The sequence below is a fragment of the Stegodyphus dumicola genome, chromosome 3 (genome assembly GCF_044657685.1).
Source record: "Stegodyphus dumicola isolate Sdum_Otavi_A_Nest chromosome 3, ASM4465768v1".
Classification (NCBI taxonomy): domain Eukaryota; kingdom Metazoa; phylum Arthropoda; class Arachnida; order Araneae; family Eresidae; genus Stegodyphus; species Stegodyphus dumicola.
This window is the reverse complement of record NC_140770.1, coordinates 16,645,814-16,663,567: the sequence shown is the minus strand read 5'-3', so window position 1 is coordinate 16,663,567 and position 17,754 is coordinate 16,645,814. Positions and strand designations below refer to the sequence as shown.

Below are 17,754 nucleotides of genomic sequence, written 5' to 3'. Positions count from 1 at the left end.
TGAATGAAAGCTCATATTTAATTCAAAAAATTTCACATCTAGGAAATCTTAAAGCATAACACTTTTTGATTAATGTATACATTTTGATAACTGGTTAACAGACAAACACAGGACAACAGAAATGCATATATTTTGATAACAGGTTCAGTGGTTTCAGAATACTGTTTGTAACAGTGCAGCAGCTTATTTATTAATGGGCATAGAAATTGAGGTCAATGAAGCAGGGGAAAAGCAACTCGGACTTTACGAAAATACAACTATTGACTCGTAAAAAAAAAACTATAGTTTTTTACGAGAGAAGTGTATTATAATTCTTCTAAGTGTTATTCTTTAAGTGTATTATGTATTCTTCTGTTCTTTACAACTAATTCAACAGATAAATAAGTGGCTGGGCTGAAATACAGATGGACCTGGAAAAAAAATGTAGATATAAATAAAAATCTGTTTGTACAGGGAAAAAATTACAAAAGACAGGGTTTATCCACAATACCAGATATTTGGCAGGTTATGTTGAGAAACTGGTGTTTTTCTTGCTCAGATTCCAAATATAGAAATAATCATACCCATGACAAAAATCACTGTTTATGTACTAGAGGGACAGACAGTTTATTCGGACTGCTGATAACTAAATAAAACATATAAACTGGAAAAGGCAGGTTAGAGATATTTTACTGTAAACTATAAGTTTTGTTTTGTTGAACCAACAATAGCTGCTCATACCCAAAATGTGTACTGTTCTGCTAAGAGGCAGAATAAAAATAATGAGACATTTTTTGCTATCATTATGAATCATACTTGCAAAGGTCATGAGTCGAAACTATTTGGAATGAGAAAATGCATCTGATGCTATATTAAAAGCAGACGCAGAAACATGGCAGCCACAGAATGTTTATGGACTTGGTGATAATCCTGATGCCAACTTGGCATTTAAAAAAATTGAGACCATAATATTTAACAAAAAATCATTTAACTCTTTGTGGTAGTATGTTTACTCTCAGCCAGCAAAGCTTTTTTATCATCGCAATCATATGTCTCCTCTCAGCCACCACAACAAAGAACAATACTGATCTTATATTAAGCTGACAAGTTAATCTTGCATATTATGTATTACTGTTTGTTCAATGAAAGCTTATTCTGACCAACATGATATAGAGGTGTAAACTTTAAATGATTGCAATGGATTAAGCTTCTGTAACAGTAATTCTCAACTCTTTTGTCCCATTTCTAACTTTTCTCCATTCGTCAAGATGTTTTTTCCAACACCCTTTTCAACTGTTATTTTCCAAGACCTTTTAGGTTCAAGTGGTATAATTAAACTAATGCATTTTAATGCAAACTTAAAGTTTATCAGTTTACATACTTGCATGATAACTATGTTTAACCTTTTCAGAGCTTTTGGATAACATAATTTAAACTCTGCTGTAACCAACTTTTGCCTCAAGCCTTTTTTTGCAGATTTAAATTACCAATTCTGAGACTGAATAAATATCCTTTCCCCAACAAAAAAAAAAAAAAAAAAAAAAAAAAATTGACATTTTCCTTTGGGGAGAATTCTGCCCCTTCCCCGGTTAAGAATTGTTACTTATATTAATGAACTTACAACTGTGTAACATAAAAAAAAAAAAAAAAAAAGTTTCAAAACTATTATTTCCACAATATCTTTAACGAATTAAAGAAGCTGAAACAGCAAATATCATCTAGCTTTTCTTAATTAAAAAAACTAGATAAAACTCTACATTAGGTAATCCAAAATTTCTCTTGTACATGTCTGAAAGGGTATATTTAAAAAATAAATTTATGCTATAAAGTACTTAAAACATGTCACATTTTCATAGCAATTAATATATATATTTGAAATGAACATCTTATTCTGAAAAAAAAAAATTTTTTTTGTATAAAATATAATGGTCAATTAAAATAACATACCTAAAACAAACACCTTCATATGAAAAACTGGTACTCTTCTGTTATCAGGGATAACCGGTTCAGAAATGTATATATGGATGTATGTGCTAATGTATATATGTATGTGCATATATACACAAACACACACACATACAACATGTCCATACATACATACATTCTTGAATCCAGCCCCAATAGCAAAAGAGTACCGAAAAATTTATTAAAAAATATTAGAATAGCAAAAATTATGAATGAATTATAATAGCGAAAAATGTATATATTTACATCAATGGCTTTCTGAATAACCGAAGATACAGTTATTCTATCAAGGCCCTCTTTGCAGAGTTCAAATCCCTCTTTTGAGAAATGCCTAGGAGATAATAAAATATGACAACATAAAAATTTGTTTATCAATTTCAGACTTATACTTCAGACCTATATTTCAACTAATAAAATTATATATTAATTGAAGTCATATCATCTATGTAGCTGAGTATTATTTAATAACAATGTGAAATCCTTTCAGCCAGAAGGTCCCAAAGCGTCAAATAATCTGCTTATGACACACACTTTAATGCACATATTATTCAGGATTTTAAATTTGATTTCCTAGATTACTTTGGACAAGTATACACAAGGCTTTTGCAGATGCATTATGTCCGAGATTTCTTACAACTGTGCAAAACTTGGTAAAATCAATGATACCAAGATGATGAACTCTTCTTCTTAGAAGTAATTTTTACTGCCATCAAAAGTAATTGCTAATTTGTGTTCTATTATAATTCCAACTGAAGATGAAAATCACATTCAGAAATCCAGTATGCTTCGGGTTCTAGCCAAAATTTATTTTCAAATTTTTTCATTATTTGATACAGCATTTAAAATTTCAAAAGCACTTCCTTGTTAAAGCAGCTACTATACTTACTTAGTACTCAGACTGGCAATACTATACTTAGTACTTAGACTGGCAATACTATACTTAGTACTGAGACTGGCAAATTTAATCCTCTAATCTAGAACATGCAAATTTCAAACATCATCAAAGATTTATGCGATGGCAGTTCTAACAAGGAAGCACCATCTCAAATTTAAAGAGAAACAACAAAAAGCTGATCCAGTAAAGTTTCAGACTTTATCCACAAGAAATTCTACTTCATTTATCCTCCCTCCCCCCCCCCAAAAAAAAAAAGTTTCAAAGAAAAATAAATCTATGAAAATGATAAAACCATAAACATTTTTTGGGGGCATGTGATATTTGAAATCCTAATCCTAAAATTTCAAATGAAAAATATAAATGGAGTGTATACTTGTAGAGACATTAGAATTTTTTGGAAGCATGAAAGATGAAAAATTAGCAATAGCTACGGACCTCTGGAATATTGGCCCAGCGTGCAGACCACCACACAACGAAGGCACGCTAAGAAGGCGGGAGAAATACCTTATATACTTCCCTTTTTAAAGGGTGACTGGGGTTTTAGGGGACCAATCGCCAAATCCTGTGTGTGGAGAATCACCACCCTTTTAGTTTGTGTGCCACTGCAGAGACATTAGGATTTTTTTGAAGCATAAAAGATGAAAAATTATCAACACTGTAGCCGGGAATCCAACCATGGACCTGTGGAATATGCGCCCAGCGTACAGACCACCACACTATGACAACATGCTAAGAAGGCGTGAGAAATACCTTATATGCTAAGCAAAAGAAAACAGGAAAAGCAGGTTTGAGATAAATAATATTTTAGCTTATTAAATCAATAAAAAAAATACTTCTTTCAACATAAATTATTTCTTTTGCTTTAGCTTACTTAGAAAACATTTTCACAGGTACAAGTATAAGCAGTACTATGTGGGACATCAGAAATTTAGCACTGGTCATATAGTTCTGCTGCACTAACTGTACAGTTTACCCCAGTTTTTAGGAAAAACATTCTGGGGAAGTTGCAGTCCTCACCCCTCTTTCCCTACCATATCCTCTTGAAAGGACTTTTGGTTCCCTATGTATTTTGAGTGCCCTCTTGCCATAAAGACACTATTCACTTAACAAACATCCATGCCTTCTCTAGGATTCATACCCCAGGCCTATCGACAGAGAAGTCATCATCACTAAACACTACAATGGCTGGGCGGCAAAAACATTTTTGCATCAGATGTATCATTAAATTATGTAGTTCCCTCTGTACACTGTGCTTGTCATTCAGACAGGATAGTGACTAGTACAGTCTTAGTAATCTTTAATCCGGACTTCAAAGCTACAAACTTTCTGCGCATGTGTAAACGCATAATGCACTTACGCATGTGCATATGCATTTACGCATCCGCACAATACATTTACGCATGCGCATTTAATGTATAACGGATGGTATAAGCTAAGCTAAAATTATCTAATTATCTATTTCAGTTAATGTTGCAGATTGCGTTGCTCCTTAATCTTCTAATTGGATTCGGCTTATTATTTTTTGCAGACTGTTAGAGCAATTTTATAAAAGTAAGCTTGAACTTTCGATTATGTCAAAAAGAATTTCTGATTCTGGAGCTGCCAAAGGATCTACAAAGCGAAAGCATGTTTCGATGTCCACTAAACAAAAAGTGGAATTGCTGCAAAAAATGGATAAAGGCATATCCTTTGTTTCTCAAACCATTCCAAAATCTGTTTATCAATTTCACACTGCTCTGCGGGGGGGGGGGGGGGGCGTCGCAGCAGGCAATGGACTGGAAGTTGATCTGTCAGCACTATCCTTATCTTCAGGGCAGGTGTTTGTGTTTTATTTGGCTTATAATTCCTTATTAAATGTAGTATTTTATCTCGATGTACTCCGTTTTTGATATGATTTAAATCAAATTCCTCGTCATTATAAATATCACGAATACACATCAAATAGTTTTCTTGCAATATTTCTTGCATCTTAGGTTGCAATTTTTTAACTTCAACTATGCGTAATGTATGCTTTACGCATGCGCGCGTTGAAAGAAATGTTTAATAAAGTAAACAAATAAATATTAAGCTTTTTTTTGGTAAATTTTGATACCCTTTAGATCATAATTGCTCTTTATTTCGTAAATTACAGTTTCATATTTTTAATTTTATAATTTTTGCTTGCCATCTTACCAGATTTTAATTGATGATCTATAATCCGGAAAAACCGATAATCTGGAATTGCCGAAGTCCCGATGAGTTTGGATTAAAGACTTTTGACTGTAGTAATACAATCTTAAATCAATTACAATGTATTAAAAATATTTGCACAGATACAATAGATCTGCAATGCGAAATTTTGCTCCTTATTAAAATCCTCAAAAATAATCTAATACCTAATTGATTTATTAACCATTGTCTTAAAAGGGCAGGTGTTAAATACTCACTTTAAATCATTCAACTGATAGGAATATGGTTTTGGATTTTGGAATGGTTAGAAAAATAAAGAATAATCTAATACCTAATTGATTTATTAACTATTGTCTTAAAAGGGCAGGTGTTAAATACTCACTTTAAATCATTCAACTGATAGGCATATGATAATTGGTTCCTAAACCAGAGAAGGTGGTATAAGTTACATGACTATCAGTTGGAGGATTTGTACATAGTGTAATTACAAAATTGTATATAATGTAAAAAATAATTATTTACATGCTTTTCTTATGTTGTTACTAAAAAATGAGCCTATTTCATACTCTTTGGTCTGTCAAATAGCTCGTTGACAGTGAAAATTACTTTTTTCTCTTTCTTCTTTTCTTCCTCGTTTCAACATGACAATTAGCCAGAAATTAATTAATTTCCATTCACTAGTTAGTATATTCAAAATTTTAACAGACATTCTCACTCACGTAAGAACTCTGCAACAAACATCCCTCAAACATTCCTAGTCCCTCCCATGTCCCAAAAATAGCTTCTCAAAAGTTTCACAGCCTGTAACAATTCAAAGTATCCCCACTGCCAATAACGGAATTTTGAACACACACCCCTTCTGAATAAGACACAGAAGAGAACACTTTACTGACATTCTTACTAGAAAGAACATAAGTTAATTAATACATTTTCTGGCCTTTTATATCTTCATGTACATTTCACATTTTACTTTCTTATTATACTATATTTTTCAACTTTTATTTGATTTGTTTTTGCAAAGATAGCAATATTATGTTTCTTATTTTTCTCATGTTTATTTCAATTACTTTGAGTTATATTTCATAATTCCAATTAAGATTACTACTGTTTATTATGTTTATTTTTATAAAAATAGTCTTGCATTAACATGCATAAAAGCAAAGGTGTCGGGGGACATTTACTCAAGTATTTTGTAAATTTTACTACATAAATTGGCTTTTTACTCAAAATTTCTAAAGAATCTTGTATTAGCGAAAATGCTTCATTCAGAATGAGTTCTTTGGTACTCTTCTTTGATCATAAATCCCATCACTTCCCGGAACTACAATTTTGGCCTAACTTAATTTGCCAGTTTGGCATCATCATTTTTACTTGAGTAAAAGACGAAACAGCTTCGCATTTATTAATTATTGTTTTTTGAACGGGAGTTGGTTTGTTCCTTTTGAAAAGTCAACTAATTTCCGATCAATAGTGATAAATACTTGTTTTTAAATTTTTAATTTCTTTTTCAAAGTTTGAAAATTTCCTATTCATGATTTAAATTCAAGTCCCCTTAAAAAGTTTTTTCATGATTTACATTCAAGTTCCTTTAAAACACAATTTTCTGAATTAAACTTTGTACATATGAGTTCCCTCTTTTTGAAACATTATACTAAATTTATATTAGGACATAATATAATCAATATTTCTTTAGTAAATATATCTATATGATGCTGATATAAAATCACTAATATTTCAATGCTGTAAGCAGTTGTCCAACTTTACGATATGATGTTTTACATCAGACAATTTTAATCATAACTTACAGGTGGAGCTGTTTTTTGTCAAACAGTGCAGACTTATTTGTACTCCCTATACGATGTATTGATCAACACATAAAATGTACCAAAAGCCAGAAAACTGTACTACATATCTCTTTTAAACTTCATGTCTATAACACCAGATTTTACTTTATATTTTGCATTGAAGGTATTACATGCAAATATTAAGCAAATTAGCCAGTACATTTATTCTAAAAGAGATAACACACACACAGCAGATACCATTTAATGTGATCAGGGTTAATGTTATTATTTGGATATTGTTAATGAATTGAAGAAGTCTTACCCATTTGAATACAAGAACATTGACAATACATCGCTAATTGTGATCAACTGTTCAGTTAATATGATCTAAGTATTATAGAATAAATTTTGTTTTAAACTAAGTATAAAGTTAAGATACAATAACACGTTGAACAAATATTAATTTAGAAGTCAAACAACAAAAATCAACATTATATTTTCAAATTTTCACAGGACTAGTTTTGATGGTTTTACCAAACCATCATCCTCAGCCACAAAGGCACAAATGAATGGTTACCGTAAACGAAACAACAACTTAGCCTTAAATAAAACAATAACTTTGTGATAATACAAGGGGTACCTTCAATCTGCTCTAACCCACCAAATAAAGGATTAAATTTTCAAACAGCTTGGTTTGGATTTTAATCAGCCATTTAAAATTAGGTGAAAAAGCATTCTTAATTTCATGTACATTTTTAATAACTTTAGCGATTTTGAGGGTGATCAGACTTTCTTCTCCAGGAGCAAAAAAATATTCTATCACAAAATAAGGTTGCTTTTTTGCTTAATTCAAAATTTTACATTGGCATGTTCTCTTCCAACAACGCATACCTTCTGAATACTAAGATTAGGGTTAAATAGCATCCAGAAACGTTATGAACATTCATAAATGAATTTTTGCATTGAAGAAACTGCGAACAGTTTATAAGTAAACTCTTGCATTTTCTTAGTTAAAATGCTGTGAAAGTACCAATTTATATGTCTCTTGTTGTGTTTATATAAAATTAGTTAAATTTAATTGCTGTTTTGAAGAATAATTTTCTCACTCTTGAATGTTATCATTTGGTTAATGTTATTAAACAGCCTTGACAAATGTGATCACATAAAATAGTTCCTACTATATTTTCAGTATTTCACTATCTTCTAAATTAAGTTTTCTACACATATAACTGAAATTATTCAGAACTAAGAATTAAAAAATAATAAGTTTATAGCAGCACATATGAATCTCGCATTAAATATGTTACCTTCTGCTATCTGAGAATAATTTCATGAACATACACTTTGTTACAAAAATATATATGCACTTAGAAAAAATTAGCTAAATGGATAAAGTCAAGGTCGATGTGTACATGGATAAAGTCAAGGTCGATGTGTACATGGATAAAGTCACAATGCCATTTTTGTGCAATCCTGGGATGTTTTTTTAAGTGAAAATAGGTCGATGTGTACATGGATACCGAGTATGCGCAATTCTTAAAAACGTACTAAGCAGTGGGCAATTCTGCATTTTCCCCTAATTTTTTAATGATGAACCTTTGGATTATGGTTAACTCGGCAATTTTTTGGCGACCAACCCTGCTACAGCAACCTGCTGGTTTTTGTTTGCACGCCATTTTGTTTTAACAAAGTAAAGGCTTTTTTTTTTTTTTTTTTTTTTTTTTAAACTCAAAATTTTTTACAACAATCTGCTAGCCGAATTACGCTTATGCTAGAAATTTTATGGAACAAAAGTGCTTAATCATGATGAAGATTAGGTGCGAAATTGGGAGAACGTGCAGAATCACCCACTGCTTGCCGGGTTTTTAAGAATTGTACATACACGGTATCATCCATGTACACGTCGACCTATTTTCACTTAAAAAAAATCCCAGAATTGCACAAAAATGGCATTGCACACACTCTTGACTTTATCTATGTACACTGCTAAAGTTCTAGCTAGTAACCTTTATCGCCTTACCAAAATGTTGCCAAACTACCTGTTACCATATTCCAAAGATTAGCCTTTTTAACCCATTATATATATATGCAAGGAATTTTCATGTCCCATTACACAAATGATTTCATAATATGTTATAAAGATGGCAACATCTTAATGTGAGTAAACAGCTGTTTGTCAAGATTAAGACCTTCACTAGAATATTCTGGCAGCCTTGACAAGGATTGCCATCTTCACGATCCAAATCTTTGTAAAGGTGGCGACACATCTGAGAATGCTTTGTTGGTGGCGGCGCATCTCAAACTACTATAATAATGTCAAAGCACTTTAAAGTCTTGGTGCGTGACGGCCAAATTGAAAAGGTGCCATTGTGCAACCTGATGAATGTTTGTTACTTTCACACATTGTTACTTCACTTTCCGCAAGATTCTGAATTTCATAATATTAACGGTACCTTTGAGGCTTTATGTCATAGCGCACTGTGCTTTGGTGAATGACATACTTCTTTTCAAGTTGCCCCGCCAGTTAGACCAACCCAATCAAACCCTGAGTAACACAACTAATAAAATCCTCATTGGATTGATTTTTACAGATCTTATAAGACTAAAAAAGGAAAAATGTTATCAAAAGTGAACTAGTATTTAATAAAAATATTAATATAATTCATCTAAGTAACATTAAATACACTTATTTACACTGAATACGTTTTATAAATAATTTTCTGACATGTTAAATGTATAAAACTACAACATAACAGAGAACTAAAGCAGCTGAAAAAAAACTTAAGAGGTACGAAATAATCTCACCATCCTTTCGCCTTTAATTCTGCCTCAATATCCATATCTAGTTGAATTTAATAACCAGACCAGACACACTTAGACAAATTACACAAATGTCTTGTTTTGCACCCGCTAAATCTTTCTGTCTGCAGGGCGAAATATCAAGCTTAGGTGCGAAGGAAGAAGACAGAGTAAGGGGCGAATTCAAGTGCAACGCTTGTCATGGTAATCGCACTTGCATTGCATTGCAAAACCGAATTCAAGTGCAACGCTTTTCGGACACGCCTACTGAAAATACGTCACTACCATAGAGGAATTTTGCGGCTACTCCTGACCTGCCGCAAACTCTGAAGAGTGACTGTAAACAAGATGGCTGAAGTGATTTTGCTCAGACGTTTAAGAAATCGGAGAAATGCTGATCGAATTCCTTGGCATTTAAGAGACAGTCGTAATGCTTTTGAAATGTCGGAGCGTGAGTTCATCAGTTGATTCAGATTAAATCGGTTTGCTTCAATGAATTGAAACCTTTTCTGAAGGCAACTGCCAATGGATATTCTCTGCAAAAGCAGGTTTGTTTTTACTTCAGATTATGAAAACTGAAATACTTCTGGAAATGTTTCCGAATCAAAGACTATGCTTAAATGACCTATTTGAGAATATTATATATTTTTATACGTAAACACACAAATTTTTAATGTTATTGTATCGGGATTCTTTCTTTTTCATCCCGTTTTTTTTTCGTAGTAATGATCGAAATCGTTAATTACTGCGAATTTTGAAATGCAGTAATAATATCACCATTAATTTATTGTTTTAATTACTCTAAAACGTAATCTCGGAGAAATTGTTTTTCTAACAGAAATTATGCATATGCCTGTGTTTGAGATATATATATGTATATATTTGGGATTAGTTTTTTGGAATATTATATATTTTTTCATGGTTTTAGATACGTGCATTTAATTTACATATGCTCTCAGAATTTCAGTGATATAGTAAATTAGTTTGCAGCAATAATTAATCTTTGATATGTATGCAATTAAAATTTCATAATTTAAATTAACTTTATATGAATAGAGAATATTTGTTAAATTCAAATTTCATTCTTTGCAGCAATGGCGTATGAGAATTATTTAAATTTAACTTTACTTTTTATTCTTATGAAACAATATATATATATTCTGTAACTGTAGGGGGAAAAAGCATGAATTTTTCTCAGCTGTTTAAACAGTTCCCATGTGTAAAATAGTATTTCATCCTCCAAAAATTGCCTGTTCGTACAGTGTGATTAATGTCATGGTAATTTTGGATACTTTCTATAGATCTTGCATAATAACTACACATGTAAGTTATATACACATTCGTAAATCTCTTATGAAAAGTTATTGCAGACTTTCACATAACTAGATATTCTCGATAACAGGTGACTTACCTTACTTCCGTAGACCATGATCAGAATGAAATAAACTTATAAGGTTATCATACTAAATTACACGAAAAGCAGCATGACATAAATAAATATAAAGAAATTAAATTTATTTACTGTACTAATAGATTATTATATTACATGACATTGGTTTTGCCCATGTATAATGGGAATGAAAGCCAGTTTTCCATAGAAAGTCCTCTACAGGGGCATCTGTTTTCTTAAGCAGATTGCTTTTACCACATTTCAGTGACCTTGATTTAAGTATGAAACTGGATATTTTCTTTCTGCATGAAATGTGTTAACTGAGTTTTAGAACTATAAGCCATCTTGCAGTTACTGTGATAATACTAATTTTTGGTACCTCCATATTATACCATCAACCATGAAAGTTGTGCTAATTACTGCTGTGGAATTCTGAGCCAGACATTTGTATACAGCAGTTACAACAAACCATACATCAGTCTGTTTTAACGTTTTATTGCATATTTTTTAATAATGAAAAAACAGTGACATATTTTTGTTAAAAATGGAAAGTAAACTCCTTGAAAAGACTGATTTATTAATATATCAACTATATTTAATGTTAAAAATCTGTGTATTAAAATTTCAGATGAAACTTTCTTTTGACTGAGGATTTATGTTTTTCTAGGTATGGAATGCTGGTCTGAGGGTTCTCTATGCTATAGGACAATGGCCAGGCAATACTCATGATGCATTTATATGGAGTGGACTGAAACAAAATCTAGATAGTATTTTGTCGCATCGTGCATATCTTTGGGAGATAGTGGATTATATTCCCATTTTATCACGGGAATATCTCTATAATGAGAAGCACAGAAAAGTTCGTGCAGCTATAGAGATCAAATCAAGATTTAGGGTACTGCACGATACTGGTGGAACACTATTGTATTCACAAAGCAAAATATGTAAAATGGTCATATCTGGTGGCCATTTTACATAATATATGCTTAAGGTATTGTGTTGAAAATCCTGAGATCGATGTGTTTCAAGATGATGAGTTGGTACCTTCAGAAAGTTTTCAGTCAGTGCATTGCACAATGAATTATCTTTTAAGTTTTGAAACTCGATAATAAAAACCCAAAGTGGGCAACAATGAACCTCTGGCAAAGGTTAAACCCCCTTCATGGATAATAAAGAATATATTATGAAAAAAATTACTTTCATAATATATTCTTGGGGACCCACAAGTCATGGTTTATATTTAAACCTGTAACTAAATGCACAACCCTAAATGATTTTAATTGATAATAATAATCCTAAATAATTTTATTAGTCCTGGTTTCAAATGCATACTGACAACTTTTATCATTATTGTTCTTCCCTCTGAATTTCTTGTTTCCATCATTTATGTTTAAAAACTCTTGACTACCAGAAATAACTTAATAGGCTTGATATATATATATTTTAGTGTTGGTATGCCAGTCATGATTTACAATAGTAAGTCACTATAAATTAGCATTGCACTTAATTTATCTTAAACTTAGCAATAAGATTTACTGCACCGAAATTCAGTTTCTTCCAAAAAGTCAAATGTTTCCCTTTCGTCCCCTTCCGTGGGACAAGATAGAAAATTTCCATGTGAAAATACACATTTAATAGCATAAGAACTTCATGCTTATTTATTATAGTATAAATTAAAACAATTATTTCACTCTATACTGTTTATGTATTATGTTTACTCTATACTGTTTATGTCTTCTTGGGGGTGGGCAAAACAAATATTGGACAGTTCAATTTTCCTCCACCATTCCTGTGAGCGTATTCTTCGATTAAGCAGGGTTTTCCTCCAATTCCTGATTAGCATAATATGTAAAGAACAAACAGCCTATGATTTATGCTTCCATATCCTCTTGTATTATTTAAAGAACATACATTTTTCTTTTAACTCTAGATTTTAAAACATTAAAGTAAGGGAAAGATTGTTTGCTGAATTTAGATTTATATCATCATTACGCATTCACTATAATAACTTACTGCATACTTACCTCAGTGGGTTTGCCATTAAAAGAAATACATTTAAGTAAAATCATGAGTGTATAATAAATTGTTTTTCAGCCAAAAAAAAAAAGAGAAGGGGGAAAATAAATACAGTTTGATTCACTTAATTTTTAGTACGCGACTCAACATTGTTATTGTAAACTAGACATTAGCCATACTTTAATAGTTGTCATCTCTGTATTTTTAGAACTTCGAAATTAGAATGTCAATTTTATCTGCCATTGTTATGGAGCTGTAGGATATCGAATGTTATTTCTTCAATGATAAAAAGAAATGAAATTTTTAATACCACATCTCATTCATATAACTTATTAACATAATTGAAAAACAATTTAATTCATTTCGTGTTATACCTGAAAATTAAAATTTGTAATACATTGACTAAAGATTCTTACAGATCTTATTCCCATTTTCCTCCAGGAAAAAGATAATTGCTGTGTAAAATGCATAAATATTTTCACGAGACTTATAATAGTGGTATTAGAATTATTATAATGTTTATGTCATATAATGGATCTGTGAATTTCTTTTAAATAATTTTCATAATCACAAAATTTTATAAAATTAAGAAAGTAGTAAATTTTACAATTAAAATATGAATCCCACACTGCAGAAATACATAAAAGAATGAAAACACTGTAATATTTGAAATGCACGATTTATTTTTTTAATAAATTAATAATTATATTTTGATTTTCTATGACAGCAGACTGATTTGCAACTGATTATACAAATATTGCTTATACAAGTCATATATTTCACACAGTACATTAATATATTCTTCTGCGTTTCAATTATTTCCTTTTCTGCAGCTGTAATATCATCTCTCTTCCTTTTTTCTCTTCGGTCTCCTGCTTCGAATAGTTGAGCTTCTATCTGAGGGAAAATTTTAAAATATTCATTCAAATTCAAATATTCTTAATTTTTATATTTCATAATGTAAAACACTTTTTATAATTAATTAAAGAATGAAACTTCTCTAAAAAGGAACAATTCATAATATTGATTTCTTTAACTTTCAATTTTTTTCCCTTTATAATTTTTAAGACTGTTTATAGATCAAGAGGATTTAATGATAATTATTTTAAATTCTTAAAATCTTGTTGTTAATAAAAGACATACTCTGTATATAATGTTCACAATAAAGAATTGAAATAACTCTTTTGTACGAGAAATATTAATTTACATCTGTTATAATTAATTTATACCAGCGGTTCTCAGCCGGTGGTATGCAAAGAAACAAAATATTTTTAACTATGAAATTCATAAATTTCATAAAGAAAAGAATAGTTAATAGAAATTTCCTTTGATCGAAATTGACTTGAAGATTTGGAAAATGACACACTTGTTAACTTTTGGCTGAACCAAATAAAAGAATTTAAAGGAATTTCAAATAAAGCTATCAAATTTGTATTGTCTTTTCGCACAACCTGTTTGTGTGAAAAATGATTTTTTCCATGTTAAATTTGAAATATAAATACTCACCAAAATAAAAAGTGGATCTTAATTTACCATTAAATGAAATAAGAGCAGACATAAAGAAATTAAATATTAAAGTATTATAACTGAAATTTTGATAATCAAGTGAATAATTAATTTAATTTAATTTAATTTTGATAAGTAATCATCAGTTTTTAATCTAATAGTTTTTTATGTGTACATATTTAATACAAAGAGTGTACAAATGGCAATATATATATATATTTTTAATATTTCTATTGAGGAATTGAAAAATAAATATTGAGGAATTGTAAAATTAGTGGTGGTATTAATGTTTTTCAGTTTTTGCTTAGATGGTACACTATAGTCAAAAGGTTGAAAACCGCTGATTTATACCATTAAAGTTTTTCTGTTGGGAGGAAAAGGAAAAGAAGAATCCAGAAAACATTAGATTTTATGTAATAGATACAAACTTGTCATTCCTAAATGCCATTGCAGATTTCCTCGTGATAAAGGTGTGGAAATTTCTAATGTAAAAAAGAAAAAAGCATAAAATAAGCTCAACAATCTTGACTGAAATATACATGCTTTCAGAGATAGCATAAAGCAAGAAAAGTTTACTCAACAATCTTGATTGAAATATACATGCTTTCAGAAATAATATACAAAGCATACTGCATAATCAAAGTTATGAGTTTATATACTATGAGATACTATACATGTTTATAATATACCACGTTCCTGTACACCTAACCCCTCGTCCACAATTTTCTATACAATTCATTAAAGATAGTTCCTGAAACATAACTGACTTAAGAGAAACATGCATACTTCTAATTTATGCATAATAATTTGACAAACATTGATTTCAGGTAAAGAGCTACATGTATTATATCAAAGAAAGAATGAATAAATGTAATTTGCCTTTATCCTACAAATACTTAAAAACATTTGAATTAAAAAAAATGAATTATTCATAATGGTAGCAAATTTTTAATGAAAAACAAAACAAGAGTTGAAAACTTAATGCAGTTTTTGTCAATATTTTACTCTCTTAAAATTTATATAAATGTATAGAAACTTGAAATGCATACCGCATTTGGCTGGAAAACTTGTGGTATTGTGCTGCACTCTAGGGAAAGGGAAAAAGTATACAATGAAGCAATCATAAGAATAAAAGATATTTGCATATTATTGAAACCACCTTAATAAAAGTTACAAAATTTTCAAAAATGTGCCAAACTCTGGCAACGATTATGTATCAAAATTTTTCAGGTAACATGCTCATGACAATTTTTCATTCAAGCAATGTCACCATTTTCATATGTGTTTCTTATGTTGTATTTCAAGTTCCAATGGATTTTAGATACGAATAGTTGTTTTAGATTAATTTCAGATTTAAAATACTGCTTGTGGAGCTTACCATCAAAAGACGAAGCTGTGTTAAAAGTTCTGCAGGAATAGAACATTTTAGTACAAAAATTTCTAATGGAAACAACTATGAGATGAATTTGGTACATTGACAAGGCAAGCAGTATCAAGTTTATGTAATTCTCTGATTTTTTTTTTAAGTGAAAACAGATCACTTGGCACAAGTGCTAAAAAATTAGACAAAAAATTTGTGGAAAATGTTTTTTTTAAACTATCATATAATTTTTATTTAATAATTCAAATTAGTATTTTAAAATTTGTTAAATGTTTTTTCCTTTGATATGTTGATAACATTTTGCCAACTTAGATAAATATTGATAGTTTGGTTATGCTAAAAGCAAGCTGCAAAAACAACGTACTTCTCCTGATAAGTATTTTTCTCTTTTCATTTATAAAGACCACCAAACTGATCCAGGTGTTTGTGTTAATACGTAAGTACCAAAAAATATTGAAGAATGCACAATCAAAGATGGCAACCAGTATGGTAAAAGATATAATTAATATATACAATGAAAGAAATCTTATTAAAAGACGACTTTCATTATCAGCAGAGAAGCATGACACAGTTACAGTAAAGAAATTAAGCTTTTGTTTCTGCACTTGTAGCTTTTAATAGCCAAAACTTGTTTTTTGAAATTTTATGAAATAAATAAATCTGAATATAACTGATATCAAATGAGAATGGGTCCAAACTTTCACTTAAGAAGCAGAAAGTGCACTGTAAATGCACAATATAATGAGCAGAACACAAAGCATAATACATTGAAAAAATGAAGAAAACACTCATGCAGCCAGCTTTTTCACCTGGATTTAAAAAGAGACTGGGATAGCGGTGTTCAGCAGGCTTATCTGCTTGTAGATAGATGGGCTTATTAATTACTATATAATTCAAGAACTAGTTAATTTTCATATGGTAAACATGCCTACTGTCACTGAAGAATCATGCATCTGCATTAAACAATAAAAATATAACACAAATTTGAATTTTAAATTAAACTTACTATTAGAAGAATTAAAACCAAGTGCTGTAATTTGAAAATGGGGAAAAAAAATGTGGTTTATATTTGAAAAAGCAAGTATTTTTGTCTGAAAAGTAAAATATATTTTACACACACCTGTTGCTCTAGGTTACTTTGGAGGGAATCTATAAGATAAAGTAAATAAAGTTGTACACATTACATTACATGTCTGCATATTTCCTTCGTTTTCAGGTCTGGAACACTTCGTTACACCACACTACAACGCAGTAAACACTTGACCATAAGCTCAGAGCTATTATGGGAACTGATGTTTTTTGTTTACATCGACACGCAGTCTCATTTGATATTGATGAAGTTTATCGGACAAGCTCTCCTGGCACGAGAGCAAACCAGCTCCCCATTGCAATTTTGACGTCATCAGTTACCAGAGCGGTAAAGCGTTGCACTTGAATTCGACTTTAGCAGCCGATAGCAGGAACGCCTCTTGCGAGCTAACATTTGCAATTTATCAGAGCGTTGCACTTCAATTCGCCCCTAAGTAGTTAGTCCTTTGGAACAGAGGGAAATTTCACATTTCAGAGGATAAGGTTTCATATATTATTATTATACTAATTTGAAGGGCCGGATCACAAAGATGAGACAAAGAAAGTGAAAAATAAAAGGCCCATATTAAATTTGTTAAATATTTATAGGAAAAAAATATTTTAAATAAAAACAATTTTAAAAGGCCTTTTTTAGAGATTGAGACTAAAGAGAAAAGTTAAAAATAGCCTGCCGGTACATGTGTCAATGAATGCAATGAATTTAGCGAATTTACTGTATCGTGAGAGTGCTTTGTGTCTCCTAAGATATCTAGTAGGTATAATATGTTGAAGATGCTAACTA

The 17,754-nt window shown here is 30.6% G+C and overlaps 1 protein-coding gene and 2 long non-coding RNA genes across 3 annotated transcripts in view; 1 reads left to right on the top strand and 2 right to left on the bottom strand.

Annotated features, from left to right (window-relative positions):
* The window catches only part of LOC118195924 (uncharacterized), a 36,469-nt gene extending 26,718 nt beyond the window's left edge, over nt 1-9,751 (bottom strand). The window contains exons 1-2 of the mRNA XM_035367264.2: nt 9,598-9,751; nt 2,191-2,275 (exon numbers count right to left, since the gene is read on the bottom strand). Coding sequence (XP_035223155.2) covers nt 2,191-2,275; nt 9,598-9,632 — 120 coding nt within the window. The 5' untranslated portion in view covers nt 9,633-9,751. The remainder of the gene's footprint in view (nt 1-2,190; nt 2,276-9,597) is intronic.
* Nucleotides 9,752-9,934: 183 nt separating this feature from the next.
* On the top strand, nt 9,935-14,176 carry LOC146997920 (uncharacterized). Its single transcript, XR_015040145.1, has 2 exons — nt 9,935-10,139; nt 11,649-14,176. It is a non-coding gene; the product is annotated as an uncharacterized LOC146997920 (long non-coding RNA).
* On the bottom strand, nt 13,694-17,214 carry LOC146997919 (uncharacterized). The gene is made up of 4 exons (XR_015040144.1): nt 17,005-17,214; nt 15,553-15,590; nt 14,932-14,985; nt 13,694-13,894 (listed from the first exon to the last, which is right to left on the bottom strand). It is a non-coding gene; the product is annotated as an uncharacterized LOC146997919 (long non-coding RNA).
* Nucleotides 17,215-17,754: the final 540 nt, after the last annotated feature.